At 49.2% G+C, this 26,685-nt stretch overlaps 1 protein-coding gene across 1 annotated transcript; it reads right to left on the bottom strand.

The window, feature by feature from the left end:
* Atp6v0e1 (ATPase H+ transporting V0 subunit e1) lies at positions 1 to 24,899 on the bottom strand. The gene is made up of 4 exons (XM_047556802.1): positions 24,719 to 24,899; positions 21,410 to 21,457; positions 8,878 to 9,006; positions 1 to 396 (listed from the first exon to the last, which is right to left on the bottom strand). The coding sequence occupies exons 1-3, from the start codon at positions 24,820 to 24,822 to the stop codon at positions 8,913 to 8,915; spliced, it is 246 nt and encodes an 81-aa protein (XP_047412758.1). The 5' UTR covers positions 24,823 to 24,899; the 3' UTR covers positions 1 to 396; positions 8,878 to 8,912.
* Between the last annotated feature and the right edge of the window lie 1,786 nt (positions 24,900 to 26,685).

Below are 26,685 nucleotides of genomic sequence, written 5' to 3'. Positions count from 1 at the left end.
TTCCATAGAAAGCAGAAAAATAATTTATTCCGAGAGATGGCAGAAGTAAGAAATCCCTCCTGAAGGAACAGTGAGGTGTGAAGCTCTGGGACAGGTCTGCTCTCAGCACACTGCTCCTCCCCCGGCTGAGCCGCGATCCTCTGAGCTTTTTGGGCACACGGCTCACGCAGGCAGGGGCGCTCCCCAGCTGCAGACTGCAGGGCGAGGGGAGCCGTCTGGAGAAGAGCACCTGGTCTCGAGAAGAGCGTGGACGCAAGGAGCAGCTGCACAGCTCAGGCTGGGTAGGCACTTCGTTCATCAGAGTAAAAAGGCGAGAAAGTACTGCTGCGCTGCAGGACGGGCTTCCCAGGAGGCCGCGGGTCCGAGAGGCGCCAGGTGGGGCACTCTCCTCATGACCTGCAAAACAGAGTTCCGGTAACTGGGCCCCAGCCCAGGTTCACCCCCAGGAGCCTTCCTCAGGAGAGCAAAGCCATGTCAAGAGTCAGTCAGGAAAATGCTCTACACAGGCAGTGCTCAGAGTCCTTGAGCAGAGCGGCTCCGTGGCCGTGCACGTGTGGGCAGGTTGCGCAGGGCTGGGCAACAGCTCCAGTTTCCAAGGAGACTGCTGGACTGTCGGAGTGCACAGCAAGTCTGAGCACGGGACAGAGAGCAGGAAGCACGTCCAGGGTTTCTCCAGGGAGGCGAGCGCCTGTGTGTGCCCCGCCCCACAGCCCTGCAGCTGTCCTCCAGCGCACCACCCCCAAGAACAGGCTCCGGGTCCTGTCCTCAGGACTCCAGGTGGCCTTCCACCTTCTGGCTACCACAAATAAGCACAGGCGACAAACCACAACTTCTTTTTCTAGTAGGGTGATGCTGCAATACCACCCTTGCAAGGCTGGAGAATACATGAAGCAGTCATCTTCACAGAGTAAACTGCCACAGCGTTGCACCAACCCCTCTGGATCAAGCCTCTGTCGGGCGGGGCTGTGGCTCAGGGATGGAGGGCTTGTCCAGCATCCAGGAGGTGCTAGGTTCACCCCCAGCACAGCAAAGAAAAGTCTGCTGTTATGTCTACATAAATAAAGTCACTTATGACACTTTTGAAATTAAAAAAAGCAATAAAGAAACAAAAATTAAATCATTGCTGCTGCCTTTTTTTCATTTTTTTTTTCCTTTGGTACTGGTGACTGAATCCAGGTAAGCTCTTCCACTGAACCACATTCCCAGCCCTTTTTCTTTATTTTGAGACAGTCTTGCCAAGTCACTGAGGCTAGCCTTGAACTTGTGATCCTCCTGCCTCAGCCTCCCAAGTCACTGGAACTACAGGCATATGCCACATGCTACATGCCTAGCTTAAATAGCTTCTTTCAAAGACAACTTCCACAAAAGAATTTCTTGGCTGGTAAGAAATCAAGCTGGTTATGGCAACCATTGTAGCAGATGCCTGTAATCACAGTGACTTGGAAGCTGAGGCAAGAGGATCACAAGTTTGAGGCCAGCCTGGGCAACTTAGTGAGACCCTGTCTCCCAAAAAAAAAAAAAAAAAAAAAAAAGAGGGGGGAATGGAGAAATGCTCAGTGATAGAGCCCCCACCCCTCCGCCGCCCCAGTGTAACCCCTAATATTGCCAGGGAGAGAAAGAAAACAGAAAGAAACAAACCAGACTGGCATGGCACACAATTAGCCAAGTGTGAAAGCTGTGGGGGCGGAGTGCATGCTGAATTCAGCCAACCAATGGTCGTGGAGAAGGTCTGATGAGGCTGAAGGTCAAGGGTCAAGCAGCAAGATCTGACGGGCTTAGATTTTCCCAATCAGTGACAACACAACCAGAATACAAGCTCCCAGGACTGTGGCGCATGAGCCCGCTGCTGAGCCCTTCTGGAGCAAGCTGGGGTGCCCAGGGCCCTCGGTTGAAAGCACAGACAGCTGGAGCCCCACGCAGGCAGGACACATGGACAAAGCACATTCAACTCAAGGTTAATGGAGAAGCTGGGGCTGGGGTGCAGTGGTGGAGTGAGGGGGGGGAATGTGACCAGAAGACTGTTTTTACAGCCCTAGGAGAGTAACTCCGGGCCAAGAAGCGGCACTGACCAGAGTGACTTGCCTCTCCAAGTCTGCAAGCCTCAGAAAACCTGTTACTCTAGTTGTCGTTTCCTGTTCCCCTCCCTAGGCCAGCAGAGCAGCCCCGTGCCAACCTGGGTAAGCTCCCCTGGGAACACTGGAGGAGCGGCACTTCACTGTGTGCGACTTTCTATGAGGAGCACACTCGCTAGATTTCCTCAGCGCTGAGGTCGTTTGTGACAAAAAACAATCACAAAGGGGAAACAGAGGCCCTCACCTCTGAGAAGCCTCACCCAATGGGATGATTTCCACTCAATCTCACAATACCAGGTTGAAATAAATTCAGTGTTACACTAACTGCCATTGTCTTGTGGCCTGGTCTGGAGTAAGGGAAGGTCGCAGGGACTCATCTCTCCTATGACACAGTTGAGGAGTGTGGCTGGAGAACTCGAAGGGTCCACGTTCCCATCTCCCACATGAGGCCTCTCTAGGTGACCATCAGGTAAAATGGAATGTAGAAATAACATGACTCTATCATGACCAGAACCAAGACACCTGTTCAGGAAAGGCCATGTGAACACACCCCAGCCCTGGCCAGTGATGGAACTGAAGCCAGAGCACTCTACCACTGAGGGACACCGCCAGCCCTTTCACTTTATTTAATTGGTACTGGGGACTGAACCCAGGGGTGGTCCACTACTGAGCTACATCCCAGCCCTTTTTATTTTTTTTGTTTTGAGACAGGGTCTCACTTAATTGTCCAGGCTGACCTTGAACTTGTGATCCTCCTGCCTCAGCCTCCAGAGTTGTTGGGATTATAGGCATGTGCCACCACACTGAGCATGAACGTATTTCGTAAAGCATATATATGTTAGGTTTAATTTCAATTTTAATTCTTGCATGTCAGAATTAAATTAAATTAAATTAAATTGCAAAAGAAGCCCTTGTGTGCGATGGTGGGTGAGGTATGTCTTACAGGTTGGTACAGACCTACCAGTTCAAGGCAACAGGCTCAAACTGGAGAGCCGAATACACTAAGGGATCAAAGCAAGCACTCTGAAACCAGGTGGACACGAAGGGAAGGGAGGACTGGCGAGGAGCACCAGGAAACACCACGAGCCCCGAGCCAGTGAGAGAAGAGCGCGCACAAGATGCCCACAGTGTTTACAGATCTGCTTCTGACATAGGAGCGCGTAGCACCTCCCCAAGGGGCAGGGTAAGGCTAAGTAGAGCTAACCAGGTCAAGGGCATGAAAAGAACAGCGCTGACCCCCCAGGCCGCAGCCGGAAGTAGTGAGAAGAGAGGATGGAAAGGTGGTTTGAGGGCAGACAGGAAGGCCTTGCCAGTCAAGCCAAGCACTGGACGGAACCAGCAGATTAAACGTTCTTATCACTTGTGGCTCAGGGGACCTTTGGTGACCCTGACAAAAGCTGTTTACTGAGATTTTACACTGCATCTCCAGAGACATATGGCCACTAAAATCAGGGACTTCAGGTTAAACAAGCAACAACAACCCCTTGCTGTTCAGGAAGAACCACGGCACGTTTCTGAGGCAAGCCGTGCAGTGTCACAGGACGTGTGCCACCAGCAGGACCAATCAAAGGCTCGGGTCGTTCTAAGACAGGGCAGCAGAAACAGGGAGATCAGGTGGGGCCACTGTTGAAATTCAGAGCTGCACTGACCTGGACCAGGAATCAGGGTGGCTGAGGGAGTGGGAAGCAGACCCGAGGCGCCACAAGAGCAGCAGCACCTGAGCAAGAAAAGAAGGAAGTGACCAACAGGCCCCTCCCCGAGCAACAGGACCAGGACGTCGGACCCCACAGTGGCCAGTGAGGTCAGAGTGCAAGGAGGACTTTAGCCACAAGACACTGAGCACGAGTCAAGTCTCCCAGGTGTGGCCACAGTTCTGCCACCCAACCAGGGCAAACCGTTCAGCGTCCACGGCCTTGCTCAGTACTGCAGACCTCAGGGCCCCACATACTTTTGGAATGCACAGAAGAACAGCTCCCACAGGGTAAGGCCTTGCCACCAATGCCCTCTACTCCTCTCATCCCCGCGGTATGATGCAGTTTCTGCCCTGCAGGATCACGGTCGCCCGGCTAACTCCCAGGCCTGGGTCTGAACCCCAAAGCTGCAGAAGTGCGCAGTGTGAGGCTGCAACTCACAGCAGCCGCAGTCGTGGCCTAGGCTTCCACAACATCTTTACCTGGGATTGAACCCAAGGCTGCTCAGCCACAGAGCCACAGCCCCAGCCCTTTTTTCATATTTTATTTAGAGACTGAGTCTTGCGAAGCTGCTTGGGGTCTCACCAAGGGGTCCAGGAGGAGCAGACAAGGCTGGCGGTGGGTAGAGGTGCAGCGAGCACTGCTCTCCAGAGGCCTGGGCAAGACTTCCAGCCTAGAAACAAAGTGCACGTGCCAGCCTCACCAGTGACCGCGGTCAGCTCTTCACACCAGAAAGGCAACCACGACAAGTGACTGCAGCAGCAAAAATTCAGTCTGGGGCTTAACAGGACACTGCTCAGATCAACTCAGTTTCATCTGCATGGAAGTCTGTGGGCGGGGGTGCAGCTCAGCGACAGGGAGCCACGTCTGGCATGCACAAGGCATTCTAAAGCTTCCATGACGGAGCCTCATTTTTTCTCTGCTGAATACTGTGCCTGGCTCAAACCTACTTTCCAAATCTGGTCCCTCAGAGAAATCACGTACCAAATCAAATCCTTTCTCCTTATTAGGTATCGACACCCCAAATCTATTTTCTGTACTCTACCATCTTACTGTTATGTAAAAGTTCAAAGTTCAAAAGGTACATAGAGGGCAATCTTTTGATTTTTACCACCAACATAAGTGAGGTCCCGTCTCCAGAGCTCTATCTGATTTAATGCTAGGCAAAGATAGAGCTTTTTTCCTGTTTTTATCAGGATGGGGTCTCACCATGTTGTCCAGGCTGGTCTGAAACTTCTGGGCTTAGGGGATCTTCCTGTCTCAGCCTCCTGAGTAGCTGGGATTTAGGCATGTGCCCCCATGAGATTAGACTTTGTGACGTGGTAACGCCAAAGCCCTAGGGCTATGGAACTGTTATAAGAGTCCAGTGCAAGAGAGGCGTGACTACATGCTCCTCGTTGGGGATCTAAGGATGTGCCCTCGTGCTCCCTGGAGTGTGCTCTTAAAGGAATGACCTTCGATACAAGGTGTTGAGCAGCCTACACACATGCTACGGACCAGAATGAGAATGCTGGAGGTGTGCCAGTCCATCAGCCTAGCAGGCACAGGAGACTGAGAAGAACGCACAGATGAAACAGCTTTGAATCCACCACGCAGGCTTATTCGTGTCAATCCAATTCTCTTATTGGACAGGAAGGAAATGATGTCTGCCTTCCCAGCTTTACACTCCAACCGACAACCTTGCCCAACACTTGCTGTAGTTCAAAAGGACAGCTGACCAGGTGCAGTGGTGCATACCTGGAATCCCAGCAACTTGGGCGGTAGATGGCAAGTTCAAGGTCAGCCTTGGCAATTTAGTGAGATACTGTCTCAAAAAAGTGCTGGGGGTGTGGTTCAGTGGCACAGTGTCCATGGGTTCAATCCCCAGTGCTACACACAGACAGACACACACACACACACACACACACACACAGGATGCCATCACAGACAGGTGGACTTAATGAAGAGTGCAGGTAGGAAAACAACACAAACCCAATAAAAACACAGAAAATGACCGAGGATGTAGCACAGTGACAAGAGAGCCCTGCACACAACCCCGAGGACTACAAATAAAGAAAAAGAAATCCAAACTCTTTTGGGGAGAAGCACAACTAAGTGGTGAGAAAAAATTGACGACGTGGCTATCGGTGTGGGAAGCAGGCCCCACCCCAGGCTGGTGGCGGAACCACGCTCTCTGGGCGGGAAGGCAGCAATCTCAGGAAGAGGGTCAATGCCTGAGGCCCAGAGATTCCATTTCCAAGCAATCTCCCTCAAGGCCACTGCAAAACCACAAAACGTCACATGCAAAGGACGGTACTGTGGCTTATCAACAGCACCAAAGGACGGGCATCACTTCTGCTTTCACACACACACATACACACACACTTTCCTCCATAGTTCCTGGTTCACAATCCCTGTCCCCGGGCAGGCTTAGAAGCCAGAATCTCATCTCCAAGGGGTCCCAGGAAGCTGATCGCCCAGTCTGTCTATCTTGGAGTTGTCCATAAAGAGATCCTCTGACTACCCTGTCAGCAGGTCATAGACCCTGCATTCCAGAGACCCTGCCCCTTGCCCAGGAGGGAGGGAGGCTGCAGAGGCTGGGAAGAACACAGGCCTCACAGGCTCTTCCACCAGGTCCGCTAGTGTGAGGCGGGCAAGGAAGTCTCCATGAGCACCCAGAACAAGGTCTGGTGAGAGCACAGACGGGCCACACGTGGAGAAAGCTGGAAGGAAGCGGGCCCTTCACCACATGCTTTGCCCTATGCAAAGGATGCATCTGGATCCTTGATTAAAAAAAAAAAAAAATAGGTATGTTTCCTGGAGTCCCGTGAGTCACCTGAATCCAACCTGAGGGGTTATGGGAATCCCAATTTATGGCCAGTGGGTCAAACACACAGGTGAAACAAACTGGGGTTGGCAACTGGCATGGAGAGCTGGGAGCAGCCTCAGAGATGAAGCCCTCAACCTGTGCTCTGGCACCATCTCCAGGCGGACAGTGTCAGAGCTGAACTGGATTAAAGGACACCCAGCTGGTGTCCACTGCAGAACTGCTTGCTTGCTTGGTGTGTGGGGAACTCCCCATCCCCCACATCAGGGGTCAGAAGTGATCTGTGTTGAGAGTAGAACAGGAGAAACTAAGTCTAAGTCAGAGCTAGTTTCCCCTTTGTATCCTCAGACAACCCAAAGGACATCAATGGCTAGCCATGAGGAAGGTATCTATGTGTCAATAAGCAACAACCTCTTTATATGCTGTTTGGTGAATAAAACAAGGTACAGAATAGAACAATCTGTAACAGGAATGTGTGTGTGTGTGCATGTGAACAATGTATATATTTGTCTAATCTTTGGGAGATGAAACACTGGAAGGACTTTTCTGAATATATCTTGTTCATAATTTTAACTGGAAATGTGTTTTGTTTTGTTTTCAGTTCTGGGAATTCAACCCAGAGGCGTTTTACCACTGAGCTATATCACTAACCTTTTCGGTTTTTTATTTTGACACAGGGTCTCAGTTGCTTAGGGCCTAAGTTGCTGAGACTGGCCTCAAAATTGCAATCTTCCTGAATCGATGGGATCACATGTGTGTCACCATGTCCAGCAATGTCTGAGGGATCTTGATGTTGCCAGAAAGTGTGGGAACAAAAACTGATATCAAAAGGACATCACTGCTGGGCCTGCAATCCCAGCAGCTCAGGAAGATGAGGCAGGAGGCTCGTGAGTTCGAAGCCAGCCTCAGCAACTTAGCAAGGTCCTAAGAAACTCAGTGAGACCCTGTGTGTAAATAAAATACAAAAAAGGGCTGAGGATGTGCCTCAGTGGTTGAGTGTCCCTGAGTTCAAGCCTTGGTTCCAAAAAAAAAAGAGTTGAATTTTTTTTTTTTTTAAAAGGGGCATAGAAGCTAATCTAAATCATCTCCTATAAGTCAAAGAAAAAATAATAGAACATAAAAAATAAATGCAATTAATTAAAATCAGAGGCTGAATGTGGTGGCACAAGTCCTAATTCAAGCTACTTGGGAGGTGCTGCGGTTTAGTGAGGCCTGTCTCAAAAAAGGGCCTGGGGACAGAGCGCAGGGTGGAATACCTGGGTTCCATCTCATACCGCACAAATAAATGAATAAACAAATTAATTAAAATTAGAAAGAAAAGACAGTCTCATTGGATACCCTTAAGTAACATGGACCCCAACATCCTGCTCTGCAAGTCACAGGCACTGAACCTGCACTCTGCTCCTCCTCCGTGATTTGTGTCTCAGCGACTAAGCAGCTCCAGGCGGCGTGGGGAAGTTCATCTCCAACAGAGACATGTCAGCTACTCAGATGTGCAAGTAACAGAGACCAGAAAATCATCCTTTCATGATTTCTACAGAACTGACACAGAGCATGACCATCGGAGGACAGAATCGCTGGTGAAAGGCTGGACAGAGCAGGCGACAGGTGAAGGACCAAGCTGCCACCACCTGAGCCCAGTGACCATCCTGGCACCACCGACCACAGGAGGGCCAGGCGCTGTGTGCCTCCTGGTGTGCGGCAACCACAGCCCAGAGCACACAAAGCAGCACCCTTGCCGACAGCTGGACCTCAAAGGTGTGCACACAGCACTGACTTCTCCTTACCCGAAAAACAGAGACAGAGGACAACTTAAATGCCAAGCTTCCTGACTCAGCCAGTGAAACCCTGCTGCTCTATCACTGCTTACCCTTCTTGGCCTCAGAACCAAATAAGAGCTGCAATTTTAAGATCAACCTTCAGAAGGCACCTGCTTCTTTCCATCCAAAGCACTCAGAAACGTTCACTTTAGACCTTTCAGCCTCTTCGCTTACAGTTATGGAACCTTGCAATGCCAACTCTCAACAAGTCACTCTCCTGACCTGTGTCTGAAAGCTGGCATGCAAGCTTAATTTTGTAAATTAAACAGTATTTCTTTTGAAAGGTAAGATAATGGCAATACTTAAAAGAATTTGATGGCTCAGTCCCTAAGACAGGGGGACTCCTCCGGTGGCCCAAGTTCTAAACGCACTCCTGCTCCTCAGGCACACCTGCTTTCAGCAGCAGCTCCTGCACTGTGTGCAGCCGGCCAAGGGCCTGAGAAGCCACCCCACAGCAACACTCATGCAAAAGGGCCCAGAGCAGTCACCTCCAAGGCTGGGCGCCGCAGAGCCATCTTCCTCCTTAGGGCCAGTGGAACCTCAGATACCAGATGGTTTCATTTTTTAGCTGTGGTCCAAAGAGAGGGTTGAGCTGGGCCAGAATTGCAATCAGCCAACTGAAAAAACAACAGAGAAGAACAACAGAAAGTGAACTCATGTTGGAACAGGACCATTTTCATTTAGGATGTCAGAAGCACGTTAGTAAAACTTAAATCTGTTTTGCTTCGACCAAACCTTCAACACGCACCGCGCTCAGGGGAGCGTGTCTGATAACAAAACATTTCCCAAACAGCCAAGGTTTGATTTCAGCCTGCCGGCTTCCACTAGACCAGAACACACCCCACTTCTCTAACCACACCACCACTGAGATATGTTACACGCCTCGTGGGCGCCAATGGAGCCAGACCAAATGGGTATTTAACTTCCGCTGCTTAGTTCAGAATCTAAATAGCAAAGCAAGTCTCTCTACTCCAAACCAACATGGGTGAAGAACAATGGTTAAGATGAAAAACAGCTGTATTTTAAATGTACTTATACTGTTCAGAAAGTTCTGAATAAATGGTTTTATACCTACTATAGTAATTCATATGCCCAATGACATTTGAATATTACCGAGCTAAGGCCAAAGCAAAGAGCAAAAAGAAAGATAGCGAGTAAATGCCTGCCCATTCAAGTCATTCTATGGTTTACTTCCTAAGCAAACATGTAATAAGCACTTACTAGGTTCTAGGCCGCAGGGGTACAACGGAGAAGACAAAATGTCACTATCTTCACAGAGTGACATAGGGTCAGGTAATAAGTGCCATGAAGAAAATAAAGCAGGGAGAGGTGGAAAGCACCTTTGGGGTGGGGGCGGTCGTTCTTTGACAGGACGGTCAGGAAGGGAAGCAACCAGAAAAAGCAGAACACAGGCTGCCTTTAGCTCCTATTCACAACACAAGCGTGGACCAGAACTTCTCCCATGGTGGATAGGGAGACTGGCAGGTCCAGCCTCCCCTGACTGCTCTGCAGTGACACAGCCATGCTACCCTCTCTGCGTGGGGCCTAGGGAGTGCTTTCAAAGGATAAGGCGAGAGCTATAATGAAGTTCCCCTGGAAAAAGAGAACTAGCCAAACCCAACCAGGCAGCTCTCTGGCTGAGCCTCTCCTCCCGACACTGTCTTCTGGAATTCTTCCAAAGGATCAGAAGGTGGACTTGAGCACCGTGAAGGGAAGGCTGGGCGTCGGCAGCAGAGTACAAGAGAAGTGGTGCCCCAGACCAGGCACCTCCCTCCCCGCCCCAGAAAGGTGCTTCTGAGACAGGAAACTCGACACTTGAGGAAATCAGGCCAAAACAGATACCTGAAGTCAACTCACTTTACTAACAAAAAGTTCCTTCAGATGAGACTGATCTGCCTGTAGAACTAGGGTATTAAACACCAACACAATGGGAGTGGGGTTCACCCTCCACCTGACATCACGCAGAGAGGAGGTGCCACAGTACACACACTGGAGAGCTGGGCCCAGTCACCACCACCCGTGCAGAGCTCAGAGTGATGGAAAGTTCCACTCAAACCCAGGATTTCCCCAAGCCCAGCAGCCGATACAAGCTGCTGCAGAAGCAGCTGACGCGTTTCGTAAGAGGCTGAGATGACGGCCAGCACTTGGAAATACCAAAAAAAAGGATGGCAGAACCCAAACCAGCCTGTCTCCTTTCGCCACCAAGAACACAGAGTATGGAAGAACAGGAGCACCTCCAGCATTCTGGGGAACACTCTGGGAGTGGGGGAGTGGCTCTCAACCTGGCTGTGCAGTGCAGCGCAGCACCCAGGGGCTCCCTGGACCAGGCTCCACCCGTGACCAGGCTCCACCCGTGACCAGGCTCCACCCGTGACCTTCCTCTCATCCTCACACTGTCCAATAACAGAGACTCGGAGAGAAAGGGCAAGTGATCTGCGACAGTCACAATACTAACTAGGTGTAGCAGGTCCAAGACCAGAAACCAGGCGAGCTGGCTGTTATCACTATAACTGACCTTTGAGATACTGAGAGCATCTCAGAAGGCCAGAGCTTAGCTAGATCTACCCTGCTTGGAATTCAGGAAGCGAGAGCCCATCTGCTGGGTGTCGAGTGCACCACTCCCTCTGGCATCTGCGGTAGGAACAGTATGTAGAGGCCAGAAGGAATGTTATTCGCTGCCTCAGGGCAGTATTTAGGGGGACATTTTTTTTTTTTTTTTGGTACTGGGAACTGAACACACGTGCACATTACCACCTGGTCACATCCCTAGCCCTTTTCACTTTTTCAGACAGGTCCCTAAAAGCTGCCCAGCCTGTCCTGGAACTTGCCATCCTCCTGTCTCTCAGCCTCCAGAGTCACTAGGGTCATAGGCGTGTGCCACCATGTTCAGCTAGAAACTTTCTGAATCTGACTTTACGCCTTTTTTTCTTTTTAAGATGGGGTCTCGCTGTGTTGCCCAGGCTGGCCTTGAACTCCTAGACTCAAGTGAACTTTCGGCCCCATATATACTCACTATTCTTAACATTTCGAGTCAAGCAAAAAATGAAGGGAAAAAAAAAAAAAGCGCCCACTTTAAAAGTAACACCAACAAAGCACAGTTCAAGAAAATGCCTTGGGAAGCAGTCCAGGCTGGCTCACTTGACCCTTCACGGAGGACTTTCCCTTGGAGCCAGCTGAGCTCCATGCCCGCCTCCTGACCACCTCCTGACTTGCGGGCCACAGCAGGAAGGGCCCACTGCGAGCTGATGGTGTCCCAGTGGTTCCACCACTGCACGTGCACAAGGAAAGAGACCAGGCGTGCCCTTCCCTTGTGCCCCAGCTGCTCCACGTCCTCATAAGCCGGGGGCCCACCCAAGACACCGGAGACGGCCATGGCACACTACGTATTTCAGAGACCACAGAGCTGCAGGGGTCAGGGGTCAAGTCCACATTCCACATGCTAAAGATGAGGAATCGAAGTCCTAGAGAGCTGAAAACCCCACAGCGACCACTGCGAGAACCCGAAGGGGGAACCCAAGCCCCCGAGTCCACTACACCAGGCTGCTTCCACAAGCCACCCAGAGGAGTCCTGCTTGGCAGCCAAAGTCACCTGACTTCCCAACCACTCACCAGCACCACGTCCCGCACCAGACTTGGTGGACAGGTCAGCCCTGAGGAACCAGGAGCCAGAGTACGAGACAGACGACAGTGGCAGCAGTAGGCGTCTGGGCAGAGATAAATCCTGGCTCTTTCACCCTGCAAACACTGCCTGGCCAGGGCCGAGCCGGACTCAGCTTGTTTATCATGCCCTGGCCCCAGCAGGGCCCTACCCAGCCCTCACCACCCTGCTGTGCTCCTTCATTCCACAGCCAGGTGAGGGACCAGGGAACAAAGGCACAGGTGACTTCCTGGTGATGGTGCCTCAGCTTCTCTGTTGGCATGGGGACATCTGCCTTGCACCACTGTCCCACAGCCAGGGCAGAAGAGGAGTGACCTCTGCCACGGGCTCCTGTGAGACAGCAGAAACACAGGTAAGCGACTTGCCCTGGCCCCGCTAAGGTGACCTCTGCCGAGTTCTCTCATCTGACCTATGACACAGTGCTTTCAAGGGCAGCAAGGCTGGAACTCAGCATTAGGATGCATTTTAATTCTACTTGTGCCCAGTCAGAGAGGCTCCAGGCAAATGGCCTCACAACCCCAGGTCTGGTTCTCTGTAAAATACAGATGAAAATCCTGTTGAGGTCCTAAGAATTGAGAGCCAATGTGAGTGCTCCGTGCAGCGGACAAGCAGACCATCGACGAGCGTGAGTCACTCCCTTCCTCTCTGTGGACGGCTCAAAATGCACTCAAGTCACAGAGGGGACTGCCAGCTCTGAGCACCCCGCAGGAGTTTCCCCTCAGCACTGTGGCACCCACATCCTCTGCAGCCCTCCCCTGCAGCGGTGGCAGGCGGACCCCCTAGGTTCCCACCCCCGCTGTGCACACCCCACATAAACCCCTGGACAGTGACATGACAGCCCCTCCCATGATTAGGACGGGTCATGCACCAGCGGGATTTAAGAAAGGGAGACGACCTTGAGTGGCCCTGACCTGACCAGGGGAAGTCTTCAGGACAGGGCCCTGCCTGCCACATAGGCAGATGGTGTGTCAGGAATCTCCTGCCTCAGCTCCAAGTGCACCTGCCACACCAGCTCCGGCGTCCATCTCTCCTTGAAGCCAGCATGGCGCTCAGCTCAGCATTCTGCAGCAGAGCTGGGGGGACTAGGCAGGAGAAACCACTGGGACCATGGTCGCCTGCCTCCTGTGGTGCTCCAGAGCATGGCCTATGACTTGCTGCCTGTCCAGCAGCTCCACACCAACTCTGGTTCAGCCACACCCACGCACGCCTCTGCCATCTGTGCTGAACCATCCCCTCCCAGGTGTTGCTCCCGGGCAGTCTCCCGCAGCCCACGGCATCATGAATAGCTCCCTTACATCTTGGATTCCTCTTTTACGCAGTAAATGACTCTTTCCATTAAGCCTCCGCTGTTTACCTACTGTGTAGACTCCAGGTCCTCATTGGACCCAGACTGCTACAGGGTGGGAAGGATTTGACAAAAGACATCCTGTTGCTAGCTTTGAAGATGGAGGGCCCCATGGCCAGAAATGTGCTAGCAACAGGATCTGACAGTGTCCCCAACCATCAGCCATCAGGGAAACAGGGACCCCAGACCCACAGCTACTGGAACAGAAATCCAGCAAAGCCACAAGAGTGTGAAAGAAGATGGCAAGCTCCCAAAGGTCAGCAGTGTCCTCCTTACTGTACACAGTACTACCTGGGCCATGGCCCTGTCACTATCAAGAATAGGTCCTGAAAAAAAAAAAAAAAAAAAAAAAAAAAAAAAAAAAAAAAAAAGAATAGGTCCTGTTTTTACCAGTTCTAAACTTGAAATATCCTTCTTTTCTCCCTTCCATAGTACAAGGCTCACTGTCTGTTCCAGACCTTCCCACTCAAAGGGTGTCACAATCCTCTTTTTCTTGAGACAGAGTCTTTCTATGCTGCCCAGGATGGCCTCAAACTCACGGGCTCAAGTGCTCCTCTTGCCTCAGCCTCTCTAGTAGCTGGGACTACAGGGGATGTAACTACAGGTATGTGACACACATACCTATATAGTGGGACCACAGGGGTGGGTACACCACCATATGCAGCCTGTGGCAATCCTCTTGTCTTTCAAATTATTAAGGAAAAGACTATAAAGTCAGATTAAGAATGAACTTTTCCATACACAGGTAATTAGCATGCTGGGCTTAGCATGCTGAGTTCCCTTGTGCTGTAGACAAACAGCCCTAATGTATCCCTGAGAGGGAGGCAATTAAAAGCAATTCTCAGACTGAAAAGCTAAGTGAAGGCAAGCACCCAGAGAGGAAGGTGAGTGGGAGGACAGGTTCTGTCCCCACCTGAGAGCTCATACTAAACAGGTGAGCCCAGGCTGCACATTCAAACGGCAGAAGACAAGATCAACAGCAGAGAAAGCCAAGGCCCACCCACAGCAGTCCAATAAAAGCTCCAAACACAACTCCCCATAAAGCAGGCACCCCAAAGGGTCACACTTTGAATCAAGGATAAATCAAACTGGAGAGAAACGCTAGAAAGATCAACCATCTCAAGTCTAAAGGTCAGGAAGCACGGAGGAGGTGGTGAGAGCTGGCCACCACAGGGTTTGCGACTCCAATGCACACCAGCAGGGTGAGGTTCTGGGGAGTGAACCCAGGGAGCTTGGCCCCTGTGCTACATCCCCAGTCTTTTCATCTTTTGAGTCAAGGACTCACCAAGTTGCTGAGGCTGGCCTTGAACTTGTGCTCCTCCTACCTCAGCCTCCTGAGTCGCTGAGATTACAGGTGTGCACTACCGTATCTGGCAAGAACTGAAATGATCTTGAACTAGTCATGGCTTCACCTGGCAGAAGCAATGTAAATCCTCTGTGCAGGAGGCTGCCTTCACACCAGGCTCCAAGAAGCCATCTGTATAAACCTGCACTAATACGTGACACCCGAGACACCCGAGTTACGAGCTTACCATGACAACTAAGAGCAAATAGACCTGCAACGACTTTAAAGGACAAAATCGTCAGATGTGGACCAGAAGTGAACTACAACTACTATGCTATTAGGGGTTTTCGTTTTTGTTTTTGGTGTGGACACGAAGCAGGGCCTTGCGCATGCTCAGTGTGCACTTTGTCCGAGACCTGCTAGGGTTTGTTTGTTTTTTCTTTTCTTAGTGCTGGTGATAGAACCCATGGCACATTACCACTGAGTTACACCCCAACCCTATTTTTTTTTTCAATTTTTTGAGACAGGGTCTCACCAAGTGGCCAAGGCTGACCTTGAACTTGTAATCTTCTTGCCTCAGCCGGATTACAAGTGTGCACCACTGTGCCTGGCACAGCCCTACTATGTTTTAAGAAATAAGACAAATTTAAAAATATGTAGCAAGCAGGAAGAAAGGGAAGGAAGGAAGCCAAGCAAAACTTTAAAAGCAGCAATAAGAAATTACAAAAAAATGACAAATATCTGAAAATTTAAAGACCAAAGGGGCTGGGTGTGGGGCGCATGCCTATAATCATACTGGGTCAGGCAGCTGAGGCAGGAGGCTCACAGTTCAAGGCCAGCTTTAGCAACTTAGCAAGGCCCTAAGCAACTCAGAGTGACTCAAAATAAAAAATAAAAGGGGCTGGGGAAGGGCTCACTGGTTAAGCAGCCCTGGCTTCAATCCTTGGAACCAAAAAGAAAAAAAAAAAAAAAAAAAAAATCAAAGGTGAAGTCAGGATTCTGGAAACAGCAAGGTAAGCTGTACCTAACTTATGCTGCAAATAAGGGTCACAGACTCCAGACGAAGAATTAAGAGCCACAGTCTGATGGCATCCAGCTGGAGCACGGCTCAGGCAAAGAGCTCGCCTCATGTGCACCAGGCCCTAAGTTGGATCCCAGCACCCAACACACACAAAGGCAGGCCATGGCCCCTGAAAGAAGTTGACCACACTGACCCCTTACAGAGCATTTCCCTGAGGACACTCTGCAGCGGACGTATGGGCAACATAGCCAAATGCAGCAGAGAGCTGCAGTATCATGGGCTCAATGGGTCAAAAGATGAATGAAGTTCAGAGCTGCCAGAACAACTAGAAATTAAAAGGGGAAATTAAAAAAGAAAAAGGAAAAAGAGCACATGCCACAGAGGGGACACTAACATCTGTGTGTAAACGTCCCTTAAACCCCACTGACCCCAGGCCACGCAAAAAACCCCATGGTGGAAAAGATACTGTCCAGCTGGGAAGACAGGAGCTCTCAGGTGCCGCCCACTGCAGGGAGGCCAACAAGGGGCCTGACACGGCAGACCTTCCCCAAGGCCCCAGAAGGGCCAGCCTCAGCTGAGCCCTCACCCTAAACCAAGGGCAAAACTGAACGCACCTGCCCCAGCGAAGTGCAAAAGCATGCTTCCCTGAGCTTCAGGTGACAGCTGCGACCTGACTAGTTTCTGACACAAAATTTAAACCCTTTTCAGAGGAAGAAAAGGGAATCCAGGGTATTTATCTCCTACAATATCTAGAACTCAATGAAAGCACAGACATGCAAAATAAAACAAAAACAAAGAAAAAAAAAAACAAAAACAAACCCAGGAACAAGAAATCTGACCAACAGTCCAAAGGAAAAAAAAAAAGAACCTCAGACACTGATTCCCAAATGTCCCAGATGTTAGACATAAAAGGCCAGGACTTCAAAGCAGCAATCATAAATACATTTTTTAAGACTTAAAAAAATGGTCAAAGGAGGAAGGGATAGGAAGCATCAGAAAGTAAGTTAAACATATAAAAAAGCAAGTGGAAATTCTAAACTAAAATGCATAGACATCTGAGCTGAAAAAACCTCCGACGGGTTTACCAGCAGATTGGCAAGGACAGAAGGCTGGTGAGCCCAAGGACAGATGAACGGAAACCACGCAATGGGAAGCGGGGCTTGGGGCGCAGCTCAGCAGCACAGCGCTAGCCTACCACGTGGCACATGCAATGCCCTGGGTTCCGCCCCCAGCAAGCGAGCACACCTCACACACACACACAAGCAGAAACATAAAAGAACAAGACCAAGAAGTTCAACAAACACATAATTGGAATCTTGGAAGAGAAAATATATACAGAAAAAAGAATAGAAGAAATATAGTAAGAAAATTTCCCAAATTTGGTGGAAAACATTAACACAGATCCAAAATGCTCAGTGAATTCTAATCAGCATAAATCCAAAGAAAAAGTACCATATCTATGCGTAGTATTGTCAAACTACTAAAAACTGAAGATAAAGAGAAAATCTTCGTGTGGTGGTATGTGCCTGTAACCCCCAAGACCCAGGAGGCTGAGGTAGCAGGATTGCAAGTTTGGGGCCAGTCTCTGCAATTTAGCAAGACCCTGACTCAAAACGAAAATAAATAAATAAAGGGTGAAGGACATAACTCAGTGGCAGAGCACCCCGGGTTCAATGCCCAATACGGCATCCAAAACAGAAGCATAACCAATCATTCAAATTACAACTGAGTTTCTAAGAGAAATGATGGAAGCCAAAAGACAATAGAATGGTATCTTTAAAATTTCTCTGAAAGGAACTGGCAGACTGCTTGTCTAGCATGCACAAACCCTGGGTTCAAACCCCAGGACTGGGGAAAAAGAAATCTCCAGCACTACAGAAAATAAGTAAATAAAGCTAAAATCCAAAAAAGCTGCTGGGCACAGTGGCACTGACCTCCTGTAGCCCTAGTTGCCGAGGAAGCTGGGGTAGGATGACAGCTTAAGTCTGGGGTTCAAGGCTAGCCTAGGCAATACAGTAGGATCCTACCTCTAAATGAATGAAAAACCAAAAAAATTTATAAGAAATACATGCTGGGCATGGCAGTACACAACTATAACCCAGGGACTCAGGTGGCTGAGGCAAGAGGATCACAAGTTCAAGCCCAGTCTCAGCAACTTAGTAAGACCCCATCTCAAAAGCAAAAAATAAAGACTAGGGATGTAGTTCAGTGGCAGAATGTCCCTGGGTTCAGTTCCCCATGCTGCAAATTTAAAAAAGGAAAGAAAAGAAAATACGTGCTATACGAAGAGCATCCCACAACCCACCAGCCAAGGCAACATGGTTAGGACCAAAGTGGAGAGTCCTGGACCCTGAGAGGTGATTACATCCTGTGCCCAAACTGGCTCTAGAGCCAGGACCCAAAAAGACCAGCAAGGAGGCTGCGTTCAGCTGCGGTCTGCACATGCCAGACAGGTGAGGTGGGGTCCAGGCTGGGCGGGTCCCTGTGTGCTGGACTACCGGTGGGTAGAAAGGTAAGCAAGGGAAATCTACATTTGTGAGAATAAGTGGGAAGAGGACGAAGGCTGTGAGAAGGGCGGCACTCTGCCTCTGGAGCTCTTTACGGTCAGCTTCTCCTCAAGGAGGGGTGCGGAGGGGTGCACGCCCGCTCGTTCGCTGCCCACACTGCTCGGCACCACTCTGCTGGTAAGATGCACCCAAGGTTCCAGGAAGCACTGCATCTTCATAACGACACCACATTCCTAGGGTCCTCTGAGCGTGATGACTCTGGTAAGCTACAACGTAATTCGGGTGGGGTGTAGCTCAGCCCGAGAGGCCAGCACCAAGAAAAAAGCAGCAGCAGCAGCGGACAACAGTCACCCACTCCAGGAACCAAAGCCAGGACAGCACAGTAACCGATCAGATGTATCGTTAACAGACTAACGTGATTTCAGCTCGAAGAGGGAACTAGAGTTAACATTCAGAATTTTCTCTGAACTATGAACAGGAACTAGGTGATACTGGTAGAGAACCTGACTTATGAAGAGCTCAAACAAGATCCATGCTTTGGAATCAAACCTCAAACTAGAACAAACTGGCAAGGGAAAAAATGCCAAGGACAGAGGCAATTAAAAGTCTAGAGTACATTCCAAAATAAGAGCACGTTCAAGAAAACACACTAGCAGTGCCAAATGGCAAAGTTTTCTTTTGAATTTCAAAGTTATTTATTTTATTATACAATCCCATTCATTTGTGGGACAGGGTATGTAAAATATTTGGGCCTTGCTGGATGCAGGGGCACACGCCTCAAATCCCAGCAGCTCAGGAAGCGTAGGCAGGAGGATCACGAGTTCAAGGCCAGTCTCAACAGCAGCAAGGCACTAAGCAACTCAGTGGAACCCTGTCTCTAAATAAAATACAAAATAAGGGGCTGGGGAGACAGCTCAGTTGGTAGAGTGCTCACCTTGCAAGCACAAGGCCCTGGGTTCAATCCCCAGCACCGCAAAAAAAAAAAAATAAATAAATAAGTAAATGAAAAAATAAAATAAAATACAAAATAAGGCTGCAGACGTGGCAAAAAAAAAACAAAAAAACAAAGGCCTTTTCAGTCCCATGACCCCTCCTGGGCACCCGGGTTCATAAGGAGCTTTCTTGCTTGGGTTTCTACAGGATTCCATAGGACAGGCTGCCAACTTCATCACCCTTACTAACACAGTGCATTTTTTTTGAGGAAGGGTCTTGCTATGTTGGTCTCAAACTCCCGAACTCAAGTGATCCTCCTGCCTCAGTCTACCAAGCACTGGACTAGAGGTGCAAGCCATTGGACCCTCCTCTGACACGAAGAGTTCCTTCCTGCTGGGGCTGAGCGGTAGGCACGTGCTCACCAGAGCACTACACCCCCAGGCCTTCACTAACATTTTCCTTTTTGTTTTGAGACAGGGTCTAAGTAACCAAGGCTGGCCTCAAACTTTGGTGGCTCCAGTCTCAGCTTCCAAGTCGCTGGGTTTACAGACATGCACCACCACACCTGGTAAAATGATCCACTCCTGATGTTGCATGACTGCTCATTCACTCTTCAGAGCTGAACACAGCTAGGTAAGAATTCCTGCCACACTGTCACCTGAGAAAGGCTTTTACCTTTCTAACCAGAAAAAATACACTAGCCAGGCCAGTTTTAGAAAGTCACATCACTAAGTCTGAGTGTAGAAGCCATCAAATGACATTTTCATTGTTCAGCACAACTTTTAAAATGTTCAGGGTCGAATACCTAAGTTACATTTACCAAGTGACTGAATGCCCGGCCAGATGCTCAACATTAATGGCAGTAACTCTAACAGGGACAGATGCTCATCTTTGTTAAAAATGGGAATTTGGCTGGGTTCCACAAACTTCTTTCAAAAACATGAACACAGAAGCCCCAGGATGCCGGACACTCGCAGATTTAGAGCCCAAGGCTCTACAGCCTGCCTTTCACCTCAGATGGGCTGGACTGCTGCTTCCTCTTTTTTTTTTTTTTTTTTTTTTTTGCAGTGCTGGGGATCGAACCCAGGGCCTTATGCTTACAAGGCAAGCACTCTACCAACTGAGCTATATCCCCAGCCCTTGGACTGCTGCTTCCTGTCTCCTGTAGCACTGAACAAGCTATTGCCAACCCCAGCCTTCTCCAAGTCACTGAAGTCTCAGGAAGACACAAAGCTCTCTTTAAGAAAAGTGAGTACTGGGCGCAGTGGCGCACACCTGTAATCCCAGTGGTTCAGGCGGCTGAGGCAGGAGGATCATGAGTTCAAAGCCAGCTTCAGCAATTTAGCGAGCCCTACGCAACTCAGTGAGACCCTGTCTCAAATAAAACATGAAAAAGGGCTGGGGCTGTGGTCCAGAGAGCCCCTGGGTTCAATCCCTGGTACCAGAAAGAAAAAAAGGAAAAGAAAAGAAAAGAAAAAAAAAAAAGAGTGAATCATTAGTTCTAAACTGGAAAAAGAAATTCCTAAAAGGATGGCTTTCATGGTATGTGATCTCTATTTTAATTAAAAGAAGAAATACTATAGCCTTTGAGTCTTTTGAAGCAGTCACTCTCTCCAAGAACTCATTAAATTTAGTTTTTTTTCCTGAGACTTGACTCATTCTACATTCTCAGGGAGGGAGAAAATGTAGACGAGAGTTGAAAACGTCCTTGAAACAGCTCATGCAGTTCTGCCATTTCTAGTCCTCATGAGACTGAAGAGTGGCATTACAAATACAGATGACAAGAAAAGAAATGGCTTTACAAATCCCAAAACGGTTTTCACTCAACAGTTTATATAAATTATATAACCATTCCCATAGATATACAGTTTACAATGAATTTAGAAAATTACCCTTACTCAAGTCTGGCTCAACCTCTGTTCATTAAACAAGTCATAACAAAGAACAGTTTAACAGCCTCACAGTGAGATATGTAAGTGAAATGAGTAGACCTAAACAAATCGCAATACTAAAATGTAAAGTAGTATGACAATTCACAGTTAATTATAAGCTTTATATTGTGCCAGTTACATTAAACTTGTATTCCCAAAAAACAGAGCATCCCACAACTCTTACACAACACAGTGAGCCCTGCAAGGGTGGTATTTTTGAAGTGAGGACACATAAGAGCTAAGCTATAAAACAAATGTGTAAATCACACACATTATAAATGCAAGAATTGCTCATTATTTTAGGGAAAAAAAAAACACTTAAAAGAGACAATATACTTACAAGAGATAGCAGCAAACTGAACAGGTCACCAACATGGTAATGATGACTCTAAAAACAAAAAATAACAAAAGCAAAGGTCATCAGATAACTAGCAATCCATGGACGCTGCAGATGGTGAGTCCCCTTCCCACATGTCAAACTGCCACCAAGTGTGCAAGGGACCTGTAGCTACTCAAATATCCAGTAGACTACAGTGTGCTTGGGATGCCCCTGGTACAAGTTTAAGAATGCAATTAGACATTTGTATCTAAAGGGGTATATATGGATGCAAGGCTTGGATGTCCAATCCAAATCCATCTGAGGGCTGGGGAGATAGCTCAGTTGGTAGAGTGCTTGCCTTGCAAGCACAAGGCCCTGGGTTCGATTCCCAGCACCGCAAAAATAAATAAATAAGCAAATCCATCTGAAATGGAACAAAAAAATCTGTAGTGACAGTTAGTATTGACACCCCAGTAACTACCCAATGTGGTACTATTCTCTGCAATGCATTAATGCAGTACTTTTAAAACCATGCTCTCTAACACTGACTCTTCCCATCTCTACTCATATCTGAAAAGTTAAACTTGGGCTGGGCATAGTGGTGCACACCTACAATCCCAGATTTGGGAGGCTGAGGCAGGAGGAGCACAAGTGAGGCCAGCCTCAGCAAATCAGTGAGGTCCCAAGCATCTTAGGGAGACTCTGTCATAAAATAAAAAATAAAAAGTGCTGGAGATGCGGCTCAGTGGTAAAGCAACCCTGGGTTCAATCCCAGTACAAAAGAAAAGTTAAACTTGGATTCTCAGATCAGTTGAATTTTAACATTTCTAAAACAGAACTCATGATAACCTCTTTTCGTCTCTCTTTTCAAAAGTTCCTCTTATAAATCTCCTACTCCCCTGAGCCAAAGGTGTAGCACAGTGGTAAAGTGTATGCTTAGCATGGGTGAGGCCCTGGGTTCAATCTCCAGCACCATAAAACAAACAAACAAATCACCTCCTACCCCCCCGAAGCAGCTGTGCCATTTCCACCTATCTGATCCACCCTTGGATCCATCATCCTGTGTTCATGCCTACTCTGAACCCTCAGTCGCCCAAAGCTGGGTGACTGGTAACCTTCAGGCATCTCTCCCCTAAACAGGCTGCTTCTTTTCTGGTCCACTGTCAGCAGTTCACCAGGAGGCTTGGAGAGCATATGGCCCAGATAGGAAGCTTTCTTCCATCTGTGGATTTCTAAAAAGAGGTGGATCATGAGGATCAGGAAAGGTCAGGAAAGCTGGTGCAGACTTATTTTATCTCACCTATTCCTCTCAAGAAAGATGGAAAGGGCAAGGGCCTGCTGCAGGCTACCCGCCACAGGAAGAGAGGCCACCCTGCGCCCCTCCCATCCCCTTGCCAGGCCTCCAAACTCCCAACCACCCAATTTTCCACACTGCAGTGCTCAGAGGTCTCTCAGGAAAGAGGATGTAATATCAAAGTCCTTTGTCTTTCTCCTTTCTTACACGGTTCCTTTACTTATTTTCTTAATGAAGAGGATTTTCATCTCCTAAATCAGAAATGCTTTTTCTGTGTTAAAAAAAACTCACCACACCCAGCAACTCAAGAGGCTGAGGCAGGAGGATCTAGAGTTCAAAGCCAGTCTTAGCAAAAGCAAGGTGCTAAGCTTCTCAGTGAGACCCTGTCTCTAAACAAAATACAAAATAGGGCTGGGGTTGTGGCTCAGTGGTTGAGTGCCCCTGAGTTCAATCTCTGGTATCCCCAACAACAACAACAACAACAAAAAAAAAAAAAAAAAAAAAAAACCACCACGGGAACAGTTCAGCTCCTCCATATATTGGGAAAAAAAAATCTGATTTGCCATCTTTTCCAGAGGTAAAGGGGAACTAGTTCTAATTCAGTACTGTTTCCACTGACCAGTGAGGAAATGGGAACATGGAAAAGTTAACTACACAGTCCAAGGGCAGAGATCATGCACCCAGGAGCAGTGTTTCTCAAAGTGTAATCCTGCAACTCCCAGGATACCCTGTCTCAAGACCTGCTCAATCCTAACCAAGAGCAGGAAATACAGAGGCACGAACAGAACCAAATATCATCAACCAGTCAAATACCAGTACTGCCACCCTAGGCTGGAAGCTGAACAGAAACAGGAGGGGTTTCGTAACCTGGCTAGGAATGCTTTTAATTATTGCTTTTCTGACGCTGAAGGCCAGAAAGGCAGAAGAGTAATGAAACAGGATGGTCCACAACTGTAGTCCAGTTACTTAAGAGGCTAAGGCACGAGGACTGCTTGAACTTAGGAGTTCAAGGCCCACCTATGCGACAGAGCAGAGACATCCTTCAAAAAACAAAAAAAAACAAAACAAAAAAACACAAAATCTGTGCCAACCACTCTGCTCTGGAGGTATGACCCTATATAACTGCTGTTAGGTGGGAAGGTGGGCATGATGCTTGCAAATGATGGAAATTCATGTGCCATTTTTCCTTCTTAAAAAAAAAGGGGGGGGGGGTAATATAAGCAACAGGTATAAAAGCAAGTCTATCCCAGACAGCAAAGGAGGTCCAGGTCACAAAATGGAAGTAATAAAGTTCCTTTCCTCGAATCAAGGCAACATAATTACCCACCCCACATTTATTGAGTGCCTAATGTGCACGGAAAAGACTGTAAAACCAGGCCACAAGAAGCCCCTAAGCAGTTTCAAGAACTAAAAAGATAGTGTTTCTGACAAACTGTGACTTTAGTCCAAGTTTCACTCCTGCATGATCTTGAGCTAAGAAAAATGATTTAAAACAGAGAGGAACCAGAGGGTTCCAAAGTGTCTTTGAAGATAAGGTTCTAGATCATACTACACTTAAAAAGTTCACGTCCACAGTGGACGAAGCCCTACTTAACCAACGGGTCTGCAACTTGAAAAAACCACCGCTTCCTAGTCCACCGTTCTAGCACGGCCACGCTCGCGGGCAGGGAGCGCCCGGAGAACCGTGACTGCGAGGTGGTGACGCAGGATACAACACCACCTCGGCGCGGGGTCCACCTCCCCGGCCAGCCGCGGCCCTTCCCGCCCGCCCACAGGTGCGGGGCCCGCCGCGCAGGCCCGCGTGCGGGGACGCGACGCAGGCGGCGGGCGGCCACCTTCTGACCCTTTCCGTGGAAGTTTCGCACGCCAGGCCTCCTGCGGGTGCAGGCGGGCGAGCGTCGGCGGGGAGGACCCGCTGCGCCCGGACGGCGAAGACCGGTTCCCAACCGCCCCTCCGCACCCGGGCCGCGGCGCCCCAGAGGCCCCGACTCCCTTCCGGGTCCCGCCCTCCGCGCCTCGGCGCGGCCCGCACTCACCCGCGGTTGGGGCCCTTGGGGATGAACCAGGGCACCAGGAGGCCCACGAAGCCCCAGAACACGCTCATGACGATCAAAGGCACCGTAAGGCCGTGGTACGCCATGGTGGCCGCGCCGCACGCCCTGCCCGCCCGCCGCGCGCGGCCCACCCGGAAGTGTCAACACCCGGCCGCGTGACCGGCGCGCAAGCTCCGCCCCCCACGTGACCCGCGCCCCGACCCCGCCCCGCGCCCAGAGCCCGGCCCTCACCCGCCTGTCAGCGCTGAGGCGCTTGGAGCCGGTTACGCGGCCGGGGTTGACACTTCCGGGTGGGGCGCGCGCAAGCCCCGCCCGCCCCACGTGACCCGCGCCCCGACCCCGCCCCGCGCCCAGAGTCCCGCCCTCACCTGCCTGTCAGCGCTGAGGAGCTTAGAGCCGGGGAAGCGCCAGCCGCCTGGAGCTCAACAGAGTTCTCTAGTGAAAAACCTGCCTTTTAGAGAGAGTGCCGTTATTTACAACCTTTTCTACTTCTTAAACAGCAGACAGACAGAGAGCCTAGCGACAGTAAACTGCCGTTTAGAATTCCAGTGTCCCGGACTGTGCCATGAACTTTAACTGCATGAATTCTCTTGGAATTCCTCACTACATCTGTTAGTTCTGTTATCCCCACTTTGCAGTAGAAGAAACAGGCCCAGGGAGGCGGTTAAGGGTCTTGCCCAAAACCGATTACTCCGCAATAAGGACCATGAATCCACATCTGATATCTGAATTTCAAGGCCAGGGCTCTTAACTATTGGGCTACTGTAAGTCTTGTTACTGTGCCAGGTTCTGGGGTTACAGAAGTCCATCAGACACCCCTCATGGAGTTCGCATTCGGGGGAGGAGATGGGCCTGCAAACAGGCCACTCAATGTGGTGTGAAATTAGAGTGACTGATGGCGTCTACTCCTGCCGATTTTCAGCTGGGCTTTGAAAGAGGAGTAACCAGAATTACAGACCTAATGATCTCACCTTTCCTTTCCTATACAGTTTAATTGCACCATTGTTTACTGTTATGGTTTGGATCTGGAATGTCCAGCAGTGGATCATATGTTGAAAGCTTTGTCCCCAAGACAGCAATGTTAATTCCTCTCAGGAATTAACCAGAGAGGTAAGGGAAGATAAACATGGACTCTCCAGTGCTTGCCAAGGAAGTCAGCACACATGTTGATTATAGTATGCTACAGCCCTGGCACAGAGAGGAAACCAACTCTTGGAGACGTTGAGCTTGATAAAGCTAAAACACAGAGGCAAGGTGGAAAGCAGATCTGTCCACTAAGCCCAATGTGCTTTACTGTGGGCCATGTTTCCTGCCATACCACGTTTCTCTGCCTCACATTACCATCTGCTGTCCTTCTTCATCAAATAGAATGGGTTCTTGAATTACATGGGAAGTTGGACCAATAATCTGCACCAACTTCTCAAACATGATTTTAAGCTTTAAGTGACCAGAAATGCAGGAAACTAGTTGGTCTCTTTGTGTTCATACAGCTCCCAGAAACACTTAGCTCAGAAGAAATTCTGTTGTCCTTAAGTTCCAGTTCAAGAATCACCTTCTCCAAGACCCATTTCCTCCTGTTAGCACATCTCTTTAGTTCACACATGCATTTTATCCAACCCTCTCCTCCTTGAGAACAGGCACTGTTAAACTGATCTATCTTTATTTCTGGGAGCACACAATACATAGAAGGTGCTCAATAAATGTCTTAGCTTTCTGTAGCTGTGTCAAAGTACCTGAAAAGATCAACTTAAGGGAGGAAAGGTTTATTTTGGCTCATGGTTTCAAAGGTTTCAGTCTATGGTTGGCTGGCTCCATTGTTTGGAGGCCTGTGGTGAGGCAGAACTTCCCGGCAGAAACATGTGGTGGAGCAAAGCTGCCTGCCTCATATTGTAGCAACTGAAGTGCAGAAAGAGACAGAGATGTGCACAATATAGTCCTTACAAGCACAC

Source organism: Sciurus carolinensis, chromosome 6 (assembly GCF_902686445.1).
Source record: "Sciurus carolinensis chromosome 6, mSciCar1.2, whole genome shotgun sequence".
In the NCBI taxonomy this organism is placed as follows: Eukaryota; Metazoa; Chordata; class Mammalia; order Rodentia; family Sciuridae; genus Sciurus; species Sciurus carolinensis.
The sequence above is the reverse complement of the archived record's forward strand: the minus strand, read 5'-3'. Positions and strand labels throughout refer to the sequence as shown.